Source organism: Eriocheir sinensis, chromosome 22, assembly GCF_024679095.1.
Source record: "Eriocheir sinensis breed Jianghai 21 chromosome 22, ASM2467909v1, whole genome shotgun sequence".
NCBI lineage: Eukaryota > Metazoa > Arthropoda > Malacostraca > Decapoda > Varunidae > Eriocheir > Eriocheir sinensis.
In genome coordinates this window covers 19,848,810-19,866,309 of record NC_066530.1, presented here as the reverse complement: position 1 = coordinate 19,866,309, position 17,500 = coordinate 19,848,810, and the positions used below count along the sequence as shown (strand labels likewise).

Below are 17,500 nucleotides of genomic sequence, written 5' to 3'. Positions count from 1 at the left end.
CATTCACGAACCTCGACCCTTTGCTTCTTTAGGCCAAACATAAGACGCGACGCATTGAAACACCTCGCCTCGGTACACACACACGAGAAACGGACCTCCACTACACAGGTTACGGGACTAGAGCAAGGTAGAGGCGGGTACTTACTTCTCCTGGCGGTGGAGAGCGAGGTGGATGCCGCCAACGCGAAGAGCAGCAGGAGGAGGCTGGCGGCCCCCACGCACCGCCGCCGCCCCAGCATCACCGCCACACAGCCCATCGTGCACACCTCTCACAGTGTTCCCGCCGCGACACACAAGCTCAGCACCGCGAGGAAGGCTGCTCAACCGTACACTCCACACTCTACGGCAGCATAAAGCATGGCTAACCGCGCACCGTGACCCACTCGAGCGAGGACTAGGGCGAGGACGACGGAGGCTGGCTGGGTCGGGTCGCCGCGGCCGTCGCTACACTGAATGTGACAGCGGCGAGGGAGGACGAGGGTGCCGGCCGGGACGCGGGGTGCCAGCAGCCTCCGTTTTCTGTGGCGGGATCCAGTTCACAACATCTCCTCCCACCAGCGCCTCGGGACGATTTACCTCCCACTCGATCCCTTAATTATAAAGGTTATTTGTATTGCCACACCGGAGGACGGCCCTGTCACCCTTGCTCCGTGACGGGCTGCCCTGAACGTGAGCGGCGGCCAGGATGAACCCACCTGCTGTATTATCGCCTAGCATGCATCAATGTGGCCAATCCGTGCTCTGCTGCCCTTTACTGTGGTCACGGCGGCACGTGCGGCGGGTACACGGCACATGGGAGGCGGGGACGTGCTGGCAACTGTGGCCGCGGCGGGAGTGTGCGCGGCTCACCGGTGCATCAATATGGCCACGCCGCCGCTGCCTCCGCCTCGCCGCTGATCGCTCGGCCTCTAATGTGTCGCGCTGAAGTGTCTTGGCCACGGCGAGGACGCGGTGATTGCAGGGAGGCGGGGAAGAGGGGGGATCCGACCCTCAGACCCCCGCCCGTCACCTCTTGGCGGACACCTCGCTCGCCCGTCACTCCGTCAACAGCTCCGCCAACAGCCCCGCGCCTCTCACTTCCTGAAAATCTTGTTACGGGGAACAAAGCACCAATTTTCTCACCCCATGAAGTTGAGGGAAGGACGGGAGGGGGATGGAGGGAAGTGGAGGGGTGGAGGAGACGGGGGAGAGGTGGAGGGGAAGGAGGAAGGGATGAGAGAGAAGGAAAGATGCTTGGCAGACTTCAGACTTCGCCTTGAAAAATCGAAGGTGTGTGTGATTGATGTGTCACCTGCCGGTCCTAATTAAGCTTGAGGCAGGTGTTGTGAGCCGTCAGCACCACCATCACCACCACCGCACCCACCTCGCATCCCATAACACACACACACACACACACACACACACACACACACACTTAGCAGCCAGGCCAGCCATCTCGCGTTTCATTTTTCTTTTTTTCCTTTACTCGACCAGCTCTATGTGTGTGTGTGTGTGTGTGTGTGTGTGTGTGTGTGTGTGTGTGTGTGTGTGTGTGACATTGAGGCCGCGACGGAATTAGTTCATAAAGTTTTCTGAGGTCTCAAAAATACGAACTTGATAAGGCCGCCGCGAAGTGTATCCATTTTAGATGCCGCGGCCTTATCAACGTCACATTCCGTACCCATTTTTGAAACCTTGACTTGTAATATTGTAATGGAGAGAGAGAGAGAGAGAATTAGGACTTTATTAGACATTCAGAAAGGAAAGAAAAAAGAGAAGAGAAAATGAAACACACACACACACACACACACACACACAAACACACACACACACACACACACACACACACACCGACACACATACCTACCCCTCCCCCTTTCACACACACAAACACCCCCTACCCACCTAGCCTCCCCTCCTCTCCCCTCCCCACCTCACCTCACCCACTAACCCTAATCATTATCAACTCTGCATCTGTTTACACGGAAATTCTAATTAGTCATCGGACACGTGTAGCGCTCAGGTAACGATCCAGGTGAGCGCTCGGGGCCGACGTGTTGATTACGTTATGCCCGCACGAGGTGTTGGGTGTACCGCCGGGGCGATTGTGTTGCGGGAGTATTGTTCTGTGTTGAAATGTGTGTGTGTGTGTGTGTGTGTGTGTGTGTGTGTGTGTGTGTGTGGCTGGCTGGGAATGAGATAGAGATGATAAAGAGATAGAAGATGATAATAGATAGATTATTATGAAGGGTCAAGGAAAGAAGAGAAAGGAGACTGGAAGAGACAAAAAGGTGGATAGAGATAACGAAGATGGAAAGAAGGGAAGAACGTGAGGACTAAGGGAGGAGATGAGAAAGAAGGAAGAGGAAGGATGGAAGGAAGATAGAGAATCCGGACTCAAAACCTTTCACGGAGTAGAATCGAATACACTCACATCAAACAAAAGGGGATTGAGACTTTTAGGAATGACTTATACCCTACAGTGAACCAGGAGGAGGAGGAGGAGAAGGAGGAAGAGGAGGAGGAGAGGTAAGAAGGGACAGGAAGGAGATGTCGAGAGGGCGAAACCTTACTAAGTGGGTTGTCTGGAGGTAACAACATCGCCCTGAGGACCACACTTGCTAACATACAACCCGATGGAGAGCTCGTGAAGGTGCTGGGACGCCCCTCTGCAGTGCCATTATGCAAACAAGTGGGCTGACGAGGCTGTGAGGCTGGGCGGGTTACTGGTGGGCTGGCGGGCTGGCTGGCTGTATGGATCATGGAAAAGCCGCCCCGTAGTAACCAACCCAGACCAAGACCAAGGGGGAAGAGAGGGTCGACACGGTAGGGCGTCGCTCGGGGCCGTCACACGTTATGAAGCACGGAGCGGAGAGTTATTGTGACGGAACCGCGGCGTGAAGGCTTGCATTTGTCAGCGCGAGTGAGTTACGCGTTTCGATGGACTGTAATTTCGTTTCCTTTTTCGTCCTTTCCCTCTCTCTCTATCTATCTATCTACCTATCTATCTATCTATCTATCTATATCGGGGGGGAGCGACTCAGAAGCAAGACAAGGGTATCAGTATAGGCCATAGCATGTGTGAGCCCCGCTGAGTAATGTAAACGTAGCTGGCTGGGTCCGTAGAGTTTTACCGCGTCACAGCCTAGCTAACGCTCTGCCTGTAACCTACTGTTTGTCTTGCCGGTGTTTGAAAGTTGGTGTAATCTCATTGAAATCTTACTGGAAAAACACATGATAGTCTGCTGGTGTTAAATGTGGCTGGAGATTAACCAAGACTATTCTATTTTATGCCTCAGCGTAAATCATAATTGAATGCCTTTTACGAGAGGTCAGCTGAGTCAAATAATATAAAAACACGAAGCCCGAGAGCATATGGGATTAACAAAGAGAGAGGAATCCAGTCAATCATGAGAGAGGAATCCAACACTACCAAGACAGACAGAGGAACAGCGTTAAAGAGAGAGGAATCCAGGCAATCATTAGAGAGGAATCCAACACTACCAAAGACGTGCTAAGGAAGATAATATATAGATATGAACCACTAGAGCATATATGATTAAGTACCAGAAGGAAATCGAACCAGTATAAGAAAGGAATCCAACACCACCAAGCCGTCAAGAGGAAGATAATATAGAGAGATGAACCACGAGAGCATATGTGATTAATTACCAGAAAGGAATCGAACTCGTAGAAGAGAGAATCCAACACTACCAACGCGTGCTAAGGAAGATAATATAGAGAGATGACCTACAAGACCATATCTGATTAAATTACCAGAAGGAATCGAACCGAGAGGAATCCAACACCACCAAGCCGTCAAAGGAACACACTTGACTTGAATGGACTCTATATAGCAACAGCAAACCTCGGTGTGTTGCGCCCGGCCAGCCAACCAGCCCAGCCAAGCGTTCGCAACACAACTCCACAACACAGCTCGCAAAGTCCAACAATCTCGACGCGTTTCTCAGCATTTTTCGCCAAAGTTTAGCTTGAAAGGACCCAGTTTTGTCCCTCAAGTTGGGGAACAAACTTAGTGCAATATTAGGCTGAGAGGAGGAAGGGAAGGGAGTGAAGGGAGAGTGAGAAATTTATAGAGAGAGGGAGAGAGAGTGCCGAAGTGAGTGAGGGAGGAAGAGAATTATGACGTGAGAGAGAGAGAGAGATCGTATAAGTTAAAATGAGGAATGTTCGAGTTTCTTTTACCATAAGGAAGAGTATTATTAAGTGTGTGTGTGTGTGTGTGTGTGTGTGTGTGTGTGTGTGTGTGTGTGTGTGTGTGTGTGTGTGTGTGTGTGTGTGTGTGTTACGTGGAAGGATAGGAAGAAACAGAGGAAGGAAGGAAGGAATTAGGAAGGAAGGAAGGAAGGAATTCACTTAGCCATATCTCTATCATCACTTTCTTATCAATTAGCTATGTAGGAGTGAAGGAAATAAACAGTTCATTCAACAATCATAAATGTCCCAAACCCGTGCTGTTAAAATGTCGAAACTCACTTATCCGACTCAATTCCCTTCATGTATATCCCGATCTACTCCTTTCTCCTTTTCCGCCACCCAGCACCGAATTAAGACTCCAGACAGCCACCGCCAGCCACCACCAAGACGCCAGCGAGCCTCAAAACCGCTGCCTCAACTAGATCCGCCTCATTTGTGCTCGCTCGTCCTCTCTCTCTCGCCTCCTCGCCGCGTTACGAGCGCTAAGACCCGCCCGTCAGCCAGCACGCACACCGCTACCTCAGTCCTCCGCCGCTTTGATATGGTAATGCGTCGGAAGTTCGCTCTCCTCAGGGTAGCGCAGACATCGAAGTAGGTCCCTCTCCCTCTCTCTGCCTTGCCCTCCCGCCCTTTCTCCTTCCCTCTATCTTCTCCCTTTCGCCGCCATTGTCCGCTTCGTGGGTTTCAGAGCCTCGAGGTTGGTGGTAACTGTAAATTTGAGCTCTTGAGATGTTGAATAATGTAATGATAATGCTATAGATAGATAGATAGATAGATGTTGAGTGTGATAATATTTTTTTCTTTTTCATATTTTTCTTCCTTCCTTCTTTCCTTTATCTTTTGTATTCTCTTGTTCTTGTTAATTAAGGATAAAATTACGTATTTGAGAGAGAGAGAGAGAGAGAGAGTTGATCGACTAATCTTTCAAATATTCACGTAAATCGATGCGTTAGACAGACAGACTAACGAGACAGATTCCGGTTCACACAGTTTTAATGAAGATATCCTCCTCCTCCTCCTCCTCCTCCTCCTCCTCCTCCTCCTTCTCAGTCTTCTTTTTTTTCCCTTTTATTAGTTTTCTTTTATTTATTATCTTTTTATCTTTATTCTTCTTTATTTTTATCTTCTCCTTTATCCTCATTATTTTTTATTTGATTTCTTCTTCTTCTTCTTCTCCTCTCTCTTCCTCTTTTCCTCTTCCTCTTCATCTTCCTCACGTCTATCTACATTATCACTTCTTCCTCTTCTTTTATATTCCTCATTTCCATTTTCTTCTTTCTCTTCCTCTTTTCCTCTTTCTCTCTCTTCTTTATCTCCCTCATTTTCATTTCTATTTTCACTTCTTCCTCTTTTCTTATCTTCCTCTATTCCCATTCTCTTCTTACTCTTCTACTTCTCCATTCTCTAAACTTCTACCTCGTCCCTCCTCCTCCTCTTCCTCTTCCTCTCTCTTGATCTTCCTCTTCATAGGATTCTCTTTCTCTATAGACAAAGGCGATAAAATTCCTGAACTCAATGGCTGGGGCTTTCAGTAGTTGCTATCTCTCGTCCATTCACCTTCTGTCTTCTCCTTCCTCTTCTTCTCCTCCTTTTTCCTCTCTCTCCCTCTCTCGCTCTCTCGCTAAAGGGCAAAGGGCGATAAAACTCCCTTAACGTAGCATCTGAGCCTTTAGTGATTTCCTCTCTGATTCTGCAGCGCCTCTGAGATCGTGTTTTAAGAGACAAGGAACGCATTGGAGGGAGAGAATGAGGACGGGTCAGCAGCATCAGTGGAGTTGGAATCTTTCACAGGGGAGTTGGATACGGCGAATGCCTTGTGTGTCTAGATCAAAGGGGATTGGATGATAAGGGAGATTAATTAGGTTTTCGTAGGAATGCTAATGAGCTCCTAATGAACGTTGGTTGGTATAGCGTTCGTAATAGTGTTTGTTATGGATTTCGTAATAGAATGTTCGTAATAGATTTGTTCGTAATGGGTATGTGAGTATTGTTAAGTGTGGGTTCCTTATTGCTCTCTCTCTCTCTCTCTCTCTCTCTCTCTCTCTCTCTCTCTCTCTCTCTCTCTCTCTCTCTCTCTCTCTCTCTCTCTCTCTCTCTCTCTCTCTCTCTCTCATGATGTGACGGAGATGAGCACAGAGGCCACGGGTAGCTATATCAGAGAGAGAGAGAGAGAGAGAGAGGAACCCCAGACCCAGACCCGGACCAAGCCTACACGTCAGTGGTGTTTACCCGATCAGCTGTCGTGCCGCTCCCTGGTAGACACACGTTGCTTTAAGACTCGACACACTCACACGCAGTTTCACCCTATACCAACACCCTCCAGCACCCTAGAAATACCAAATAAGGAAGAATATCGTGGAGACTAACGTGATTTCAAGCAGTGAGAGGCTACTACAGATGCCATACCAACGGAACATTTGATACACCGGTTGTTCCACCTCACGCAATCACATACAAGCACTACGTAAGGAAGCATAAGGAAAAACAACATAATTTCCAGCATATAGACAGAGACCACCACATATGTTGCACCAGCGGGACACTTGATACACACACACACAGTTCCACCTCACGCAATCACATACTGTCACTTGTACGTAAGGAAACATAAGGAAGAACATCATAACAAATACAAGCACTACACAAGGAAGAACATCATAACACATACAAGCACTACATAAGGAAGAACATCATAACACATACAAGCACTACATAAGGAAGAACATCGCAACACCTACATTAGGAAGAACATCATAACACATACAAGCATTACATAGGGAAGAACATCGTAACACATACAATCACTACATAAGGAAGAACAACGTAATTTCTAACAGGGCGAGACCACCACACATGCAAGAAAGGTGAAAATATGGAAGTGCTCTACCACCAGACCAATCGGCTGCTGCAGGAAGTGACCTCGCAGGACCTGATCAGAATCCAGAGGGCGCCCGCCAGCGAGGACTGCAATGAGGCCGAGAACCTGGTGGTGCAGAAGCTGGATGCCATACATGCGTGAGTGGGGGCGGGGACAGCTCTCAAGGGGGGTAAGATAGTGGCAAATGGAGCTATGGGGATTAGTTTGGCTAGGGAAAGTAATATAGTAATACCATATCAATCTATGGTTATTAGTTTGGCTAGGGAAGGTAATACAGCAATGGGTTAGGTTAGGTTAAGTTTAGGGTATCTTCAAATACATGAGGGGGCTTCATGGTGCAGTGGTTAGCACACTCGGCTCACAACCGAGAGAGCGCGGGTTTAATTCCCGGGCGGAGTGAAAAAATTTGGGCGGCTTTTCCGATACCCTACACCACTGTCCACCCAGCAGTGAATGGGTACCAGGTATTAATCTGGGGGGGGTGTCCCATCTCCTGAGATCTGTTCCCTTCTATAATTCCTTCCCCTTCTGTCTCTCCAGCATATGACCACAGATGTTGCGCCGACTAAACGAAACTTTCCAAACTTTCAAACACATGATAGCCAGCACCTTATGGTAGAAATCAACAAAGAATGACCTGACTTTGTTATATGTAGAGTCTCATTGGTAAGGAAGCATATATGAATTATCTGAGTCAAGACATATTGTAACTGTTTGGGTTTTTTGGTAGGTTAGGTTAGTGAGTGTAGGTTACTTGTTAGAGCTTAGTGTAAATAGGGCTTCTTTCTTATATCCCTCCTTGTTATTCTAATGCGTCACTCGTCAACAGCAACTGCAATCGCTTGGACATCCTGATCAACAAGGAGCCGGCGGCCAGAAGAGCAACAGCCAAGTACCGTGTCGACCAGCTCAAATATGACCTCAAACACGTACAGGTATGCAGTGTGTGATGATTCCAGTCTGTATTGTTAAACGTATTGGCACCTCAGATCGCCTGTTTAACCAGTCCGATGTGATTGGCATGGATTTGGCCTTCACCGGTATCCTGGTAACATATACTTCCAGGTCTTTCTCTGCTTCTGTGGTGGATAGTGGAGTGTTTCCCATGTGGTACTAGTATGCTGGATTTCCCCTCCCAAGGTGCATGACTTTACATTGTTTTTCATTGAATTGTAACAGCCACTTTTTGCTCCATTCCTGTAGCTTGGTGATGTCTTCTTGTAGGAAATCTGCAGTCAAGGGGCTAATGCAGTTCTTTATCTTCAGAATTCCTTCGGGATGCTTCAACATCAAAAACAAATGCGGGTGCGTGAGGTGGAGGAGAGGGAGGCGCTGCTGTCGAGGAAGTTCACCACCAATGACCAACAGGAAACGTCCATCTTCCTCGACCATGAACTCCAGCACCACGACAAGCTGGGGGTGAGGAGAAGGGCCTTGTTACTGCCATATTCACCCCTGTTCTAACCAAATCCCTTATGCAAGAGTTAACCGGCAACCTCATTTTTTCATCCCTTTCACTGGCAAACTCTAGAATAGCCTTCTTTTGTCTGTATTTCCTCTTGCATACCTACAACTTGAAAGAGGATAAGAGGGGAGTAGAAGGACCTTGTTACTGTTACTGTTCTGTCCAAATCCCTTATGCATGTGTAAGCCAGCAACTTCATTCTCTCATCCCTTTCACTGGCAAACTCTGGGACAGCCTTCTTCTACCTGTATTTCCTCCCCCCTATCTTGTCCAAATCCCTCATGCAAGAGTTAACCAGCAACCTCATTTTTTCATCCCTTTCTAATTCTTTATATTTATTCCCTGACACACACTACTTATTTTTGATATAGGAAGGGAATCATAAATCTTATACATGTTCCAGTACTTACTCTGTGGTACAAATACTTATTCTTTGTGTTTATTTCTTGATACACAATACTTATTCCTTTTTCTTATCTGCAGGAAGCAAATCGTAAATCTTACAGTACTTATTCTGAGGTACAAATACTTATTCTGTACACTCCTTCCCAGATACACAATACTTATTCCTTATTCTTTCCCAGGAGGCGAATCGTAACATGGACGAGATGCTGGGCGCTGGAAGAAGCATACTGGAGGGCATCCAAGACCAGGGCATGACGCTGAAGGGGGCAAGGAAGAAAGTACTGGACCTCGCCAACACCTTAGGGCTCTCCAACACCGTGATGCGTATGATAGAAAGGCGCTCCACCCAGGACAAGTACATCCTCTTTGCTGGCATGGTGATTGTCCTCCTCTGTCTGTATCTGGCGCTGCGGTACCTATGAAGACCGATGAGTGACGCTCGGACATGTTCTGATACTGTGGGGTTTGTTTGTCTATGGTTCCATCTGTGCCGTTCTGAAATATGAGGACAGATTTACTCTGGGGTTTGCTTATTGACATCGGAAGCACCAAGGACAGAATTATGAAGATCAATAAGTTACGCTGGGACACATTCTGATACTCTAGGATTTGTTAACATTTACGTTGGTGGCACTGTGAGGTATACTGACTAATAAATGATTGGACGGATTTCTTTACTCTTGGGTTTGTTTATTGACATATGTAGCACCAAAGAACAGAAATACAAAGATAAATATATGGCGTTGGGACTCGCTCTGATGCTCTATGTTTTGTTTATTTCCATCGGCATATGAGGACAAGTCAGTCAATCCTTGATGAGGCCAAGAATGGTGTTATCAGATGCTTCAGGTTCCTGTTACGAGTATTCTTTAACCCGGTAGCTGCGGGGATCATGTTTCTAAAAGGTCCCTCTAAGCAAGAAAAATGAGAAAAAATCATCACTCATGCAAACCATTTCATAATACATATATATCAACGCATTTGTGATCAGTTTATGTATCATCTATTTTGGGGGGTTTATATCTTGGCAGCAATTTGGCCCGTTGCTGCTACACGGTAAAGCCACAAATTTGGCCCTTTGCTGCTACCAAGTTAAGGCCAGAGAAGAGCTACGCTAGGTTGTCATGAGAGTTTTTCCTGTTCATAGTTGCCCATTTCTTGTTCTTGAGCTGTTATTTTATTTTATGGCATCAAAACAGAATTGAAATACCGTCTCTAGTTAGTTTGAAGTTTCAAGTTGCCAAAAGAGTGATCATTTGTATTGGTAAGGCTAAAAGAAGTATTAGCATTGATCGAATATCACCTAACAAAAGACAGTTTTCATTTGTGATTTATCGTGATCGTTTAACTTCACTTCTCCTGCCACAAACAAGCTTGGTATTTGTTGAGTCTCGAGAAACAAAACATTTATTAGCAAAATTGTTTATAGTCAGTCATATTTTTACAATCATCTCTCATTACTCTCTCCTCTCAGCTTTTCACCGTGATAAAGGCTAAACTAAACTCAGCAACCTTATCCTGTGGCTGTGTCCAATGTGTAGGAAGAACCATGGATGAAAGTCAATTTTAATGTAGGATTTGCATATCACTTTGCTATACAACACACAGCTAAGCAAAGATATGGGTTGGTATTATAAGACACTTTGGCTTCTCACTATTTCTGAAGGTCAAAAAGGGCGTCAATTGGGTTCTAATGAGTGTTTCCTTAGGTTCATGGTACAGAAGAAGGGTCAGACTACCACCAGGGTCATAAAACTACTTCTGGAAATGCCCCAACTTCTGAAAGCCTTGTCAAATAGGTGAACTTTGGCGACGAAATGTTTAATGTCTGACCTGTGATCCCACCATAGATTAATCTGGACTAAATGAATGCTCAGAAAAATTTATTCTCTCTCCCAGCTGGCTCTCCAACCTAATGATTAAGGTCTTGATGTGAACAAACACTATCTTTGCTGTTTGCTGATATCTGTGAAGGCAGCAGAATCAGTACTCATTCCTCCACATCGCTGTTTGGCCTGCATCAGGTCATGTTACCCGCAGTCTCTTGTCATGCTGAGGGAGTGAACAAATACAGTCCTCTTTGTTTATTTGGTAATGCGAGAATCTTTTACACATATTATACGCCAGATATGTATTGCACCTCTGTAATGATGTATGTACCAATGTATTATTATGGTTGTATTTCCTGCTTTACGAGCACTCCACTTGCAAATAGTTTTCCCGGCATTGCCTGGAAGAAAGCTCCACCAGAGGAGTGTAGGAACACCAGCAGCAGACAGGACGGCTGCCTCAGGAGCTGTTCACTGCATCCAGCACACAACTTTACCTGTGCACATATCATCGTGTCTTGTATTCCACTGCTCCCTCAGCCCTGCCACTCCTCCCTCAGCCCTGCCACTCCTAATGTCTTTGCTGTGTTCATAAATGTGTGTACTATTACTGGAAGATAAAAGTGGAATGCCAGCCAGGAAAGGAAATGTTTTTCAGAGCATGCATCTATAGTTTCTATGCCTTCTGGTGTAGTATGTTTGATGTCTGATAGACAATAGGATTGTGCCTGCAGTTTTCATCAGCAGGTCAATCAGTATTATGGTAACAACCATGAATACCAAGGCCCTGTGACAGTGCTGTGTGGGAAATGTGTGTGTCAGGGAGGCCGTGTGGCCTGAGGAAGGTACTGCTGGGCCATGCAGTGATCTGTGGTGCAGGACAGGTGGGGTGGCCCACCTGCCATCACCTGAGGTGCTCACCCACACTAGCATTATAGAACTATTTCTTCATACCAGAGTGGTTGTATTAAAGGATCATATCAGTGGTGAATGTTTTATGAACCTACGATGATGGAGGATGGAAATAAAGTAATCAACCATATTTTTATTCATGTCAAGAGGCTCAGTGTCATGAAAAGAGTCGTCAGGTCTGATGGCCAGCGCATCATTATACAGACTCAGAGTTCAGTAATACATCCAGATTCTTTAGACTTACCCAGAGCCAGTCAGTCAGACTGTATCTATCTATATATCTATCAATATAACAACCTATCTATATCAATATTTATTTAACATTTATCTATATCAATCTTTTTTATTGGACCAATAAAATGATGCTAAGAGATTCGTAATACGTGATAAGATGAGGAATAAAGGGCTGAACCTCATGTCAGATGTTTATATGTTTATTCAATTACCCTGGCAGGGGCATCATGGTAAATGGGGGGCGGCCTGACCTGGCACCCCTGACACTGTAAATGGGGGATGTCAGGGGGGGCATCCTGACCTGACCCCTTTTGACATGGTAAGTGTGCGTTGTCATGGGGGGGCAGTTATGGTAGGTGGGGAGTTGTCAAGTGGAGAGCCGTCATGGTAAGGAGGGGGCAGTCCTGGTAAGGGGGGGGGAGCAATCCTGGTAAGAGGGTCTTCAGGGGGGGGGCAGTCCTGGGAAGGGGGGGTCTCCATTGGGGGGGGGGGGGGCAGTCCTGGGTGCGTGGGGGGTCGTGTGGCCGGCAGGTGGTGCTGGCGGCGGGCAGCAGCAGACGTAAACACAGTCTCCGTGTGTCAGGCGTGAGGGTAGGTGCAGCGTCCCGCCTCTCAGTGCTCGTGCCATTAGAAAATAATTAATACGTATTAATATCCAGTCCCAGATGAAGAAGGGCCCCCGGGCTGCCCCTCGGGGTTGGTGCGGGGGCGTGACGCCAGTGTGGTGGCGGTGTGTGTGTGGATCCATTGGCGGGCCGCGGCAGGTCACGTACAGTTGTCAGGCGCGGGAGGAGCGAGGCTCAGACAATATAACCCAACCACTCACCACCGCTGCCTGCTGCTGTGTGCCCTGCTGGTGTCCTGCACCGCCCTGACACCCGTGTGTGTGTGTGGTGAGGGTCGCTGTGCGGGGGTGGCTTTTTGTGCACCTCGGCGGCGAGCCGCGTGGGCGTGTGTCACCACGGCCAGGAGCCCAAGGGAGTGTTCACGCCCTTACTGCCGGGGGCTACGCCCCCCTTGATCCCTGTAGGGCTGTTAAAGACGAGAATATGTATGTAACATAACGTAATGTAACGGGGGGCTCCAGCCCCCTTTCGAGTGATAGGGTCACTAAAAGACGAGTATGATGTGCAACCTCATAAAAAGGGGGCTCCGCCCCCCTCGAACCTCCTTAGGATCATTTAGGGCTTTGGGTTACAATAACGTGTGTGTGGACACCAGGGCTTGGTGTGGCAGCTTGAGAAAATGTGTGAGTGTGTGTGTGTGCTGGATAGTGGCTTGTACTTCATCATGAATGCTTGTTCTAGGGTAATAGTGTATATAATTTTTTTTATAAAGACTTGTCTGTCTAGTTACTGTGTGTGTGTGTGTGGGGGGGGGGGGGGGTATTTATCTAGTTGTGACACATGTGAAAGGAGTCACACTTGTACTACTGTTGCGCACCCTGTGTGTGTGTGTGCCCAGCATAACCATGTGTACCTCCTCACAGAAAGACCATAGTGCACACACCTTGTGATACTTACACAGACACACACACTCACACACCGACATCATGAGCGTATGGTGGAGTGCCGGGCGGCAGGGGTGGTCAGCCGTGGGTCAGCTGGTGTCGAGGTCAGGTCACAGGAGCAGGTCACAGCTGGCAACCCTGACTACCACCACTACCACTGCCACCACCTCACCTGCCCATCTCCGGCCCTCGTTACCTGTCACCTCAGTCCTGCACAGGTGAATATGAATCTTAGTTTTGGTTAAGATTATGATAAAGATTGAGTGAACATAAGTATTATTTGGGTCAAGACTTAGTGGATATTAGCATTAGTAGCATTTTTAATATTGTTTTTTTTAATATTACAGTTTTGGCATAAGATTGAATGGATATTATTATTAGTGGTAGTAGTAGTAACAGTTTTTTTTATGTTACTGTTTTCTTTGGTTGATTGGGTGAATATTATTCTCATTTCAGCTTATTTTTGCTTCTATTAACGCAGATTTTCTTTTAGGACGAAGCTTTTTTCTTGTAGTTTTAATTATGTGCTATTTTCCTATTTTTCGTGTCCTGCTTTTTATATATGCCAATGAGTGAAGGGGAAAAGCGACCTTGTATTTGGTGTACTAAGAGTCGCTTTTCCCTTGCAGCCTGTATTTTGTTCTTCCTGGGATGTGAAGTCCATCTTTCCCAGTGCAAACAAGACAAGAATGGCTCTGTCTCTTATGTCCCTTCTACCCCGAACATCTCATATAATTAGAATCATTACCACACTCATGTCATTTCGCTAATTGTGTGTATTTACCTTTATTATTATTATTATTATTATTATTATTATTATTATTATTATTATATGAATTACAAGTTAGAGTTTATAAGGTATTGGAAACTAAAAAGAAATTCCTCTGTCCCACATGTCCCTTCTCCTCGGAATGCCTCAGTAAATTACAATCATTGCCACAGCCATATCATTTTGTTAATTGTATGTATTTACCATTAGTTTGGAAATTATAACATGTTTGTGTTCTTGCCTTAATCAGTGGGTAATTGTATTGAGGAAGGAAGGGAGGGAAGGAGGAAGAAAAAGAAAGAGGAAAGGAGGAAGGTATTGGAAGGGAGAGAGAGAGGGGGTGAGGAAAAGAAAGAGGAAGGGAATAAGGGATTAGGTGATTGTATAAGGAAGAGAGGAAAGGAGAGAAAGAAAGAGGAAGGGAATAAGGAATTGGGTGATCATAAGAGGAAGGGAAGAAGGGAGGAAGAATGCAGTATATATATCTTTATGTGAAAACGTTATTGATGCGTTGAACCAATTTCCAACACATACGGAATCTGTTGCACATGTGGCGGTCGTAAAACAATTTTACCCATTGTGAGTTATATAATGTTATGTTTGGTGGATCATTGATTGCACACACTTTTTTTTTTTTTTTTTTTTGTGTGTGTGTGTGTGTGTGTGTGGTGTATTAACCCGGTAGCAGTGAAGGGTCAAATTTGTGGCTTTACCGTGTAGCAGCGACAGGCCAAATTTGTGCCATGATATAAACCCCCCAAAATAGATGATACATAATCTGATCACAAATGCTTTGATATATATTATGAAATGGTTTGTGTGAGGGGTGATTTTTTCTCATTTTTCTCGCTTGGGGGGACCATTAAGAAACGTGATCCCCGCTGCTACCGAATTAATACTTATTTTATGCCACTTGCAAGACTTATTTTTGCATATTTAAATTCAATTTGTCCCAAAAATTCTGGGTTTCTTTCTGTATGTTAGGTTATGTAGTTCTATATGCTGTCCTATGTTGTGTGTGTGTGTGTGTGTGTGTGTGTGTGTGTGTGTGTGTTACCTCTGCCTGAAGCCTGATAGAGATAACATTCAGAAAAGTAAAAAAAAAAAAAGTAACAAGAAAGGAAATTAATAAGGAAAGAAATATCTCAGTACCCCATTCCCTTCATAATATAAGGAAAATGGTGATATAAAACAATCAAAACATATAAACCAAATAAAATAGTTCTCCTTCCCTTGAAAATATAAAGAAAATACCAATATTAAACAAAACAGCACATACAAAACAAATAGGAAAGTGCCCCCGACCCTTCAAGCCACAAAGAAAATGGGTAAGGCGTCCAGCATCCTATCCACCCCTTACGTAAACTTGTCAGGTGTGCGGGGTGACTGACTTCCAGAGGGTCGTAAAAAGTAGCCATATGGGACCAGCCTCACATTGCTTACTCATGGACCATATTCTTAAACCCTCCGGAACCCAAGTACACACATTTGACAAGGCTTTCCTAGGAGTTGTGGGTCTTTCCAGGGGCAGTTTTATGACCCTGGTGGTAGTTTGGGCCTTCTTCTGTGCCTTGGACCTTAAAAAACACTCATTAGAACCCAGTTAATCTCCCTAAGGGGCTTATTCTTAAACATTTCGTCGCCCAAGAACACCTATTTGACGAGGCTTTCCTAGGAGTTATGGTTCTTTCCAGGGGTAGTTTTATGACCCTGGTGGTAGTTTGACCCTTCTTCTGTACCTTGAACCTTAAAAAAACACTCATTAGAACCCAGTTAATCTCCTGAAGGGGCTTATTCATAAAAATTTCGTCGCCCGAGTACACACATTTGACAAGGCTTTCCTAGGAGTTGTTGGTCTTTCCAGGGGTAGCTTAATGGCCCTGATGGTAGTTTTGTCGTAAAAGTAAATCATATGGAAACAACCTCACGTTGCTTAGCCTTCTGTGTACTCTACGAATGTTAAATCTTAGGGATATATTCTTCTCGTCAAGGTTCGCGGATGTGTTGAAGGTTGTGGTCATCTCTAGCTAGGCCTGTTTATCTATAACTATTTATATATATTCTATCTCTAGTTATGTCCTATCTATCTTCTTATGTCCTTCTTTCTTTTACTTAGCCCATTTCTATTCCTGGTAATATCCTGTCTAATCATTTTATTCTTAATTTGTACTTATTACCAGCTATGACCAATCTATTTTTTTCATCTTAATCTATCCATCTCTAACTATATCCTTTCTCCATCTCTTCTCCTTAGTCTATCACTCTTTCTAGCCCTACATCACGGCAGCCACTATAAATGAAATTCCCCTGCGCCACTAACTAGCTGGGATCGTCCAAGAGGCCCCACGAGAGAGCCTACCGACGCTATAGGCAACACGTAAAGGGAAAAAAATAAATGCTAGATAAGGTTAGATTAGGAAGAAATAACAGGAAAATACGAGCATCTCTATCTTAAGTAAATTGTGTACCTTGTCACAATTGTACTTCCTCGGAGAAAGAAGAAAAAATCGCTCTGACTGATAACATTGATAATAGGGAGATAAAAGCGAGTCTGTAGATTTAGAGAGAGAGAGAGAGAGAGAGAGAGAGAGAGAGAGAGAGAGAGACACGCACTCACCACAATATCGATGCCTTCCTTGGTGGTTCGTAGGGGACAGAGAGAGAGAGAGAGAGAGAGAGAGACCCTGTCATCCCCTCACTCATTCACTAACCACGAAAAATAAACAAACAAAATGAAATCCTTCCTCTTATCCACACTACGAGTAAGAGGAGGAGGAGGAGCAAGAGTCTGGTCAGGGTCACCTCGATCAATTCAAGGTCACGCCAAGGTCATCCGAGGACGTGTGTGTGTGTGTGTTTGCTTTGTCGGTACTGCTTTAAAGAATTGTAGTAGTGGTAGTAGTAGTAATAATAATAATAAAAGTAATGAAAACAACAACACTTGCGTATATTTTAATTTATGAGATATTAAACATAACATAGCAACATCTCTCTCTCTCTCTCTCTCTCTCTCTCTCTCTCTCTCTCTCTCTCTCTCTCTCTCTCTCTCTCTCTCTCTCTCTCTCTCTCTCTCTCTCTCTCTCTCTCTCTCTCTCTCTCTCTCTCTCTCTCGTATAATCCTTGCCCTTTCCTTCCTCTATATATATTCTTGAGAGAGAGAGAGAGAGAGAGAGAGAGAGGAAAAAGAGAAATCCAGTATAATTTAGTTTTAGGTATGTGTGTGTGTGTGTGTGTGTGAGTGAAGTCGTTTAATTATAGCAGCTGCATGTGACTTGACGTACGTACATACATGCATACATAC

General features: G+C 45.4%; 3 protein-coding genes across 9 annotated transcripts in view; 2 read left to right on the top strand and 1 right to left on the bottom strand.

Moving 5' to 3' along the window:
* The window catches only part of LOC127002240 (cubilin-like), a 143,322-nt gene extending 142,191 nt beyond the window's left edge, over nt 1-1,131 (bottom strand). Inside the window, exon 1 of the mRNA XM_050868043.1 lies at nt 146-1,131. Coding sequence (XP_050724000.1) covers nt 146-257 — 112 coding nt within the window. The 5' untranslated portion in view covers nt 258-1,131. The remainder of the gene's footprint in view (nt 1-145) is intronic.
* Nucleotides 1,132-6,385: 5,254 nt separating this feature from the next.
* LOC127002241 (Golgi SNAP receptor complex member 2-like) lies at nt 6,386-11,759 on the top strand. 3 transcript variants are annotated; one of them, XM_050868045.1, is made up of 5 exons: nt 6,386-6,661; nt 7,035-7,212; nt 7,905-8,010; nt 8,342-8,494; nt 9,125-11,759. In XM_050868045.1, the coding sequence occupies exons 2-5, from the start codon at nt 7,070-7,072 to the stop codon at nt 9,365-9,367; spliced, it is 645 nt and encodes a 214-aa protein (XP_050724002.1). In that variant the 5' UTR covers nt 6,386-6,661; nt 7,035-7,069; the 3' UTR covers nt 9,368-11,759. The 3 variants fall into 3 exon arrangements, with proteins under 3 accessions (XP_050724002.1, XP_050724001.1, XP_050724003.1); XM_050868046.1 differs by having other exon boundaries at nt 6,434-6,452; XM_050868044.1 differs by having other exon boundaries at nt 6,387-7,212.
* A 673-nt stretch (nt 11,760-12,432) lies between these two features.
* The window catches only part of LOC127002236 (farnesyl pyrophosphate synthase-like), a 24,090-nt gene continuing 19,022 nt past the window's right edge, over nt 12,433-17,500 (top strand). The window contains exons 1-2 of one of the 5 annotated variants that reach the window (XM_050868032.1): nt 12,433-12,511; nt 13,410-13,648. In XM_050868032.1, the coding sequence (XP_050723989.1) occupies nt 13,473-13,648 (176 nt within the window). In that variant the 5' untranslated portion in view covers nt 12,433-12,511; nt 13,410-13,472. The other 4 variants (XM_050868035.1, XM_050868031.1, XM_050868034.1 and 1 more) reach the window with 4 other exon arrangements.

Excerpts from the sequence above, each read along its gene's own strand:
- LOC127002241 (XM_050868045.1), top strand. The coding sequence starts at position 7,070 with ATGGAAGTGCTCTACCACCAGACCAATCGGCTGCTGCAGGAAGTGACC. Across the intron at positions 8,011-8,341 it reads ATGACCTCAAACACGTACAG|AATTCCTTCGGGATGCTTCA; the intron begins GTATGCAGTGTG and ends CTTTATCTTCAG. Across the intron at positions 8,495-9,124 it reads AGCACCACGACAAGCTGGGG|GAGGCGAATCGTAACATGGA; the intron begins GTGAGGAGAAGG and ends ATTCTTTCCCAG.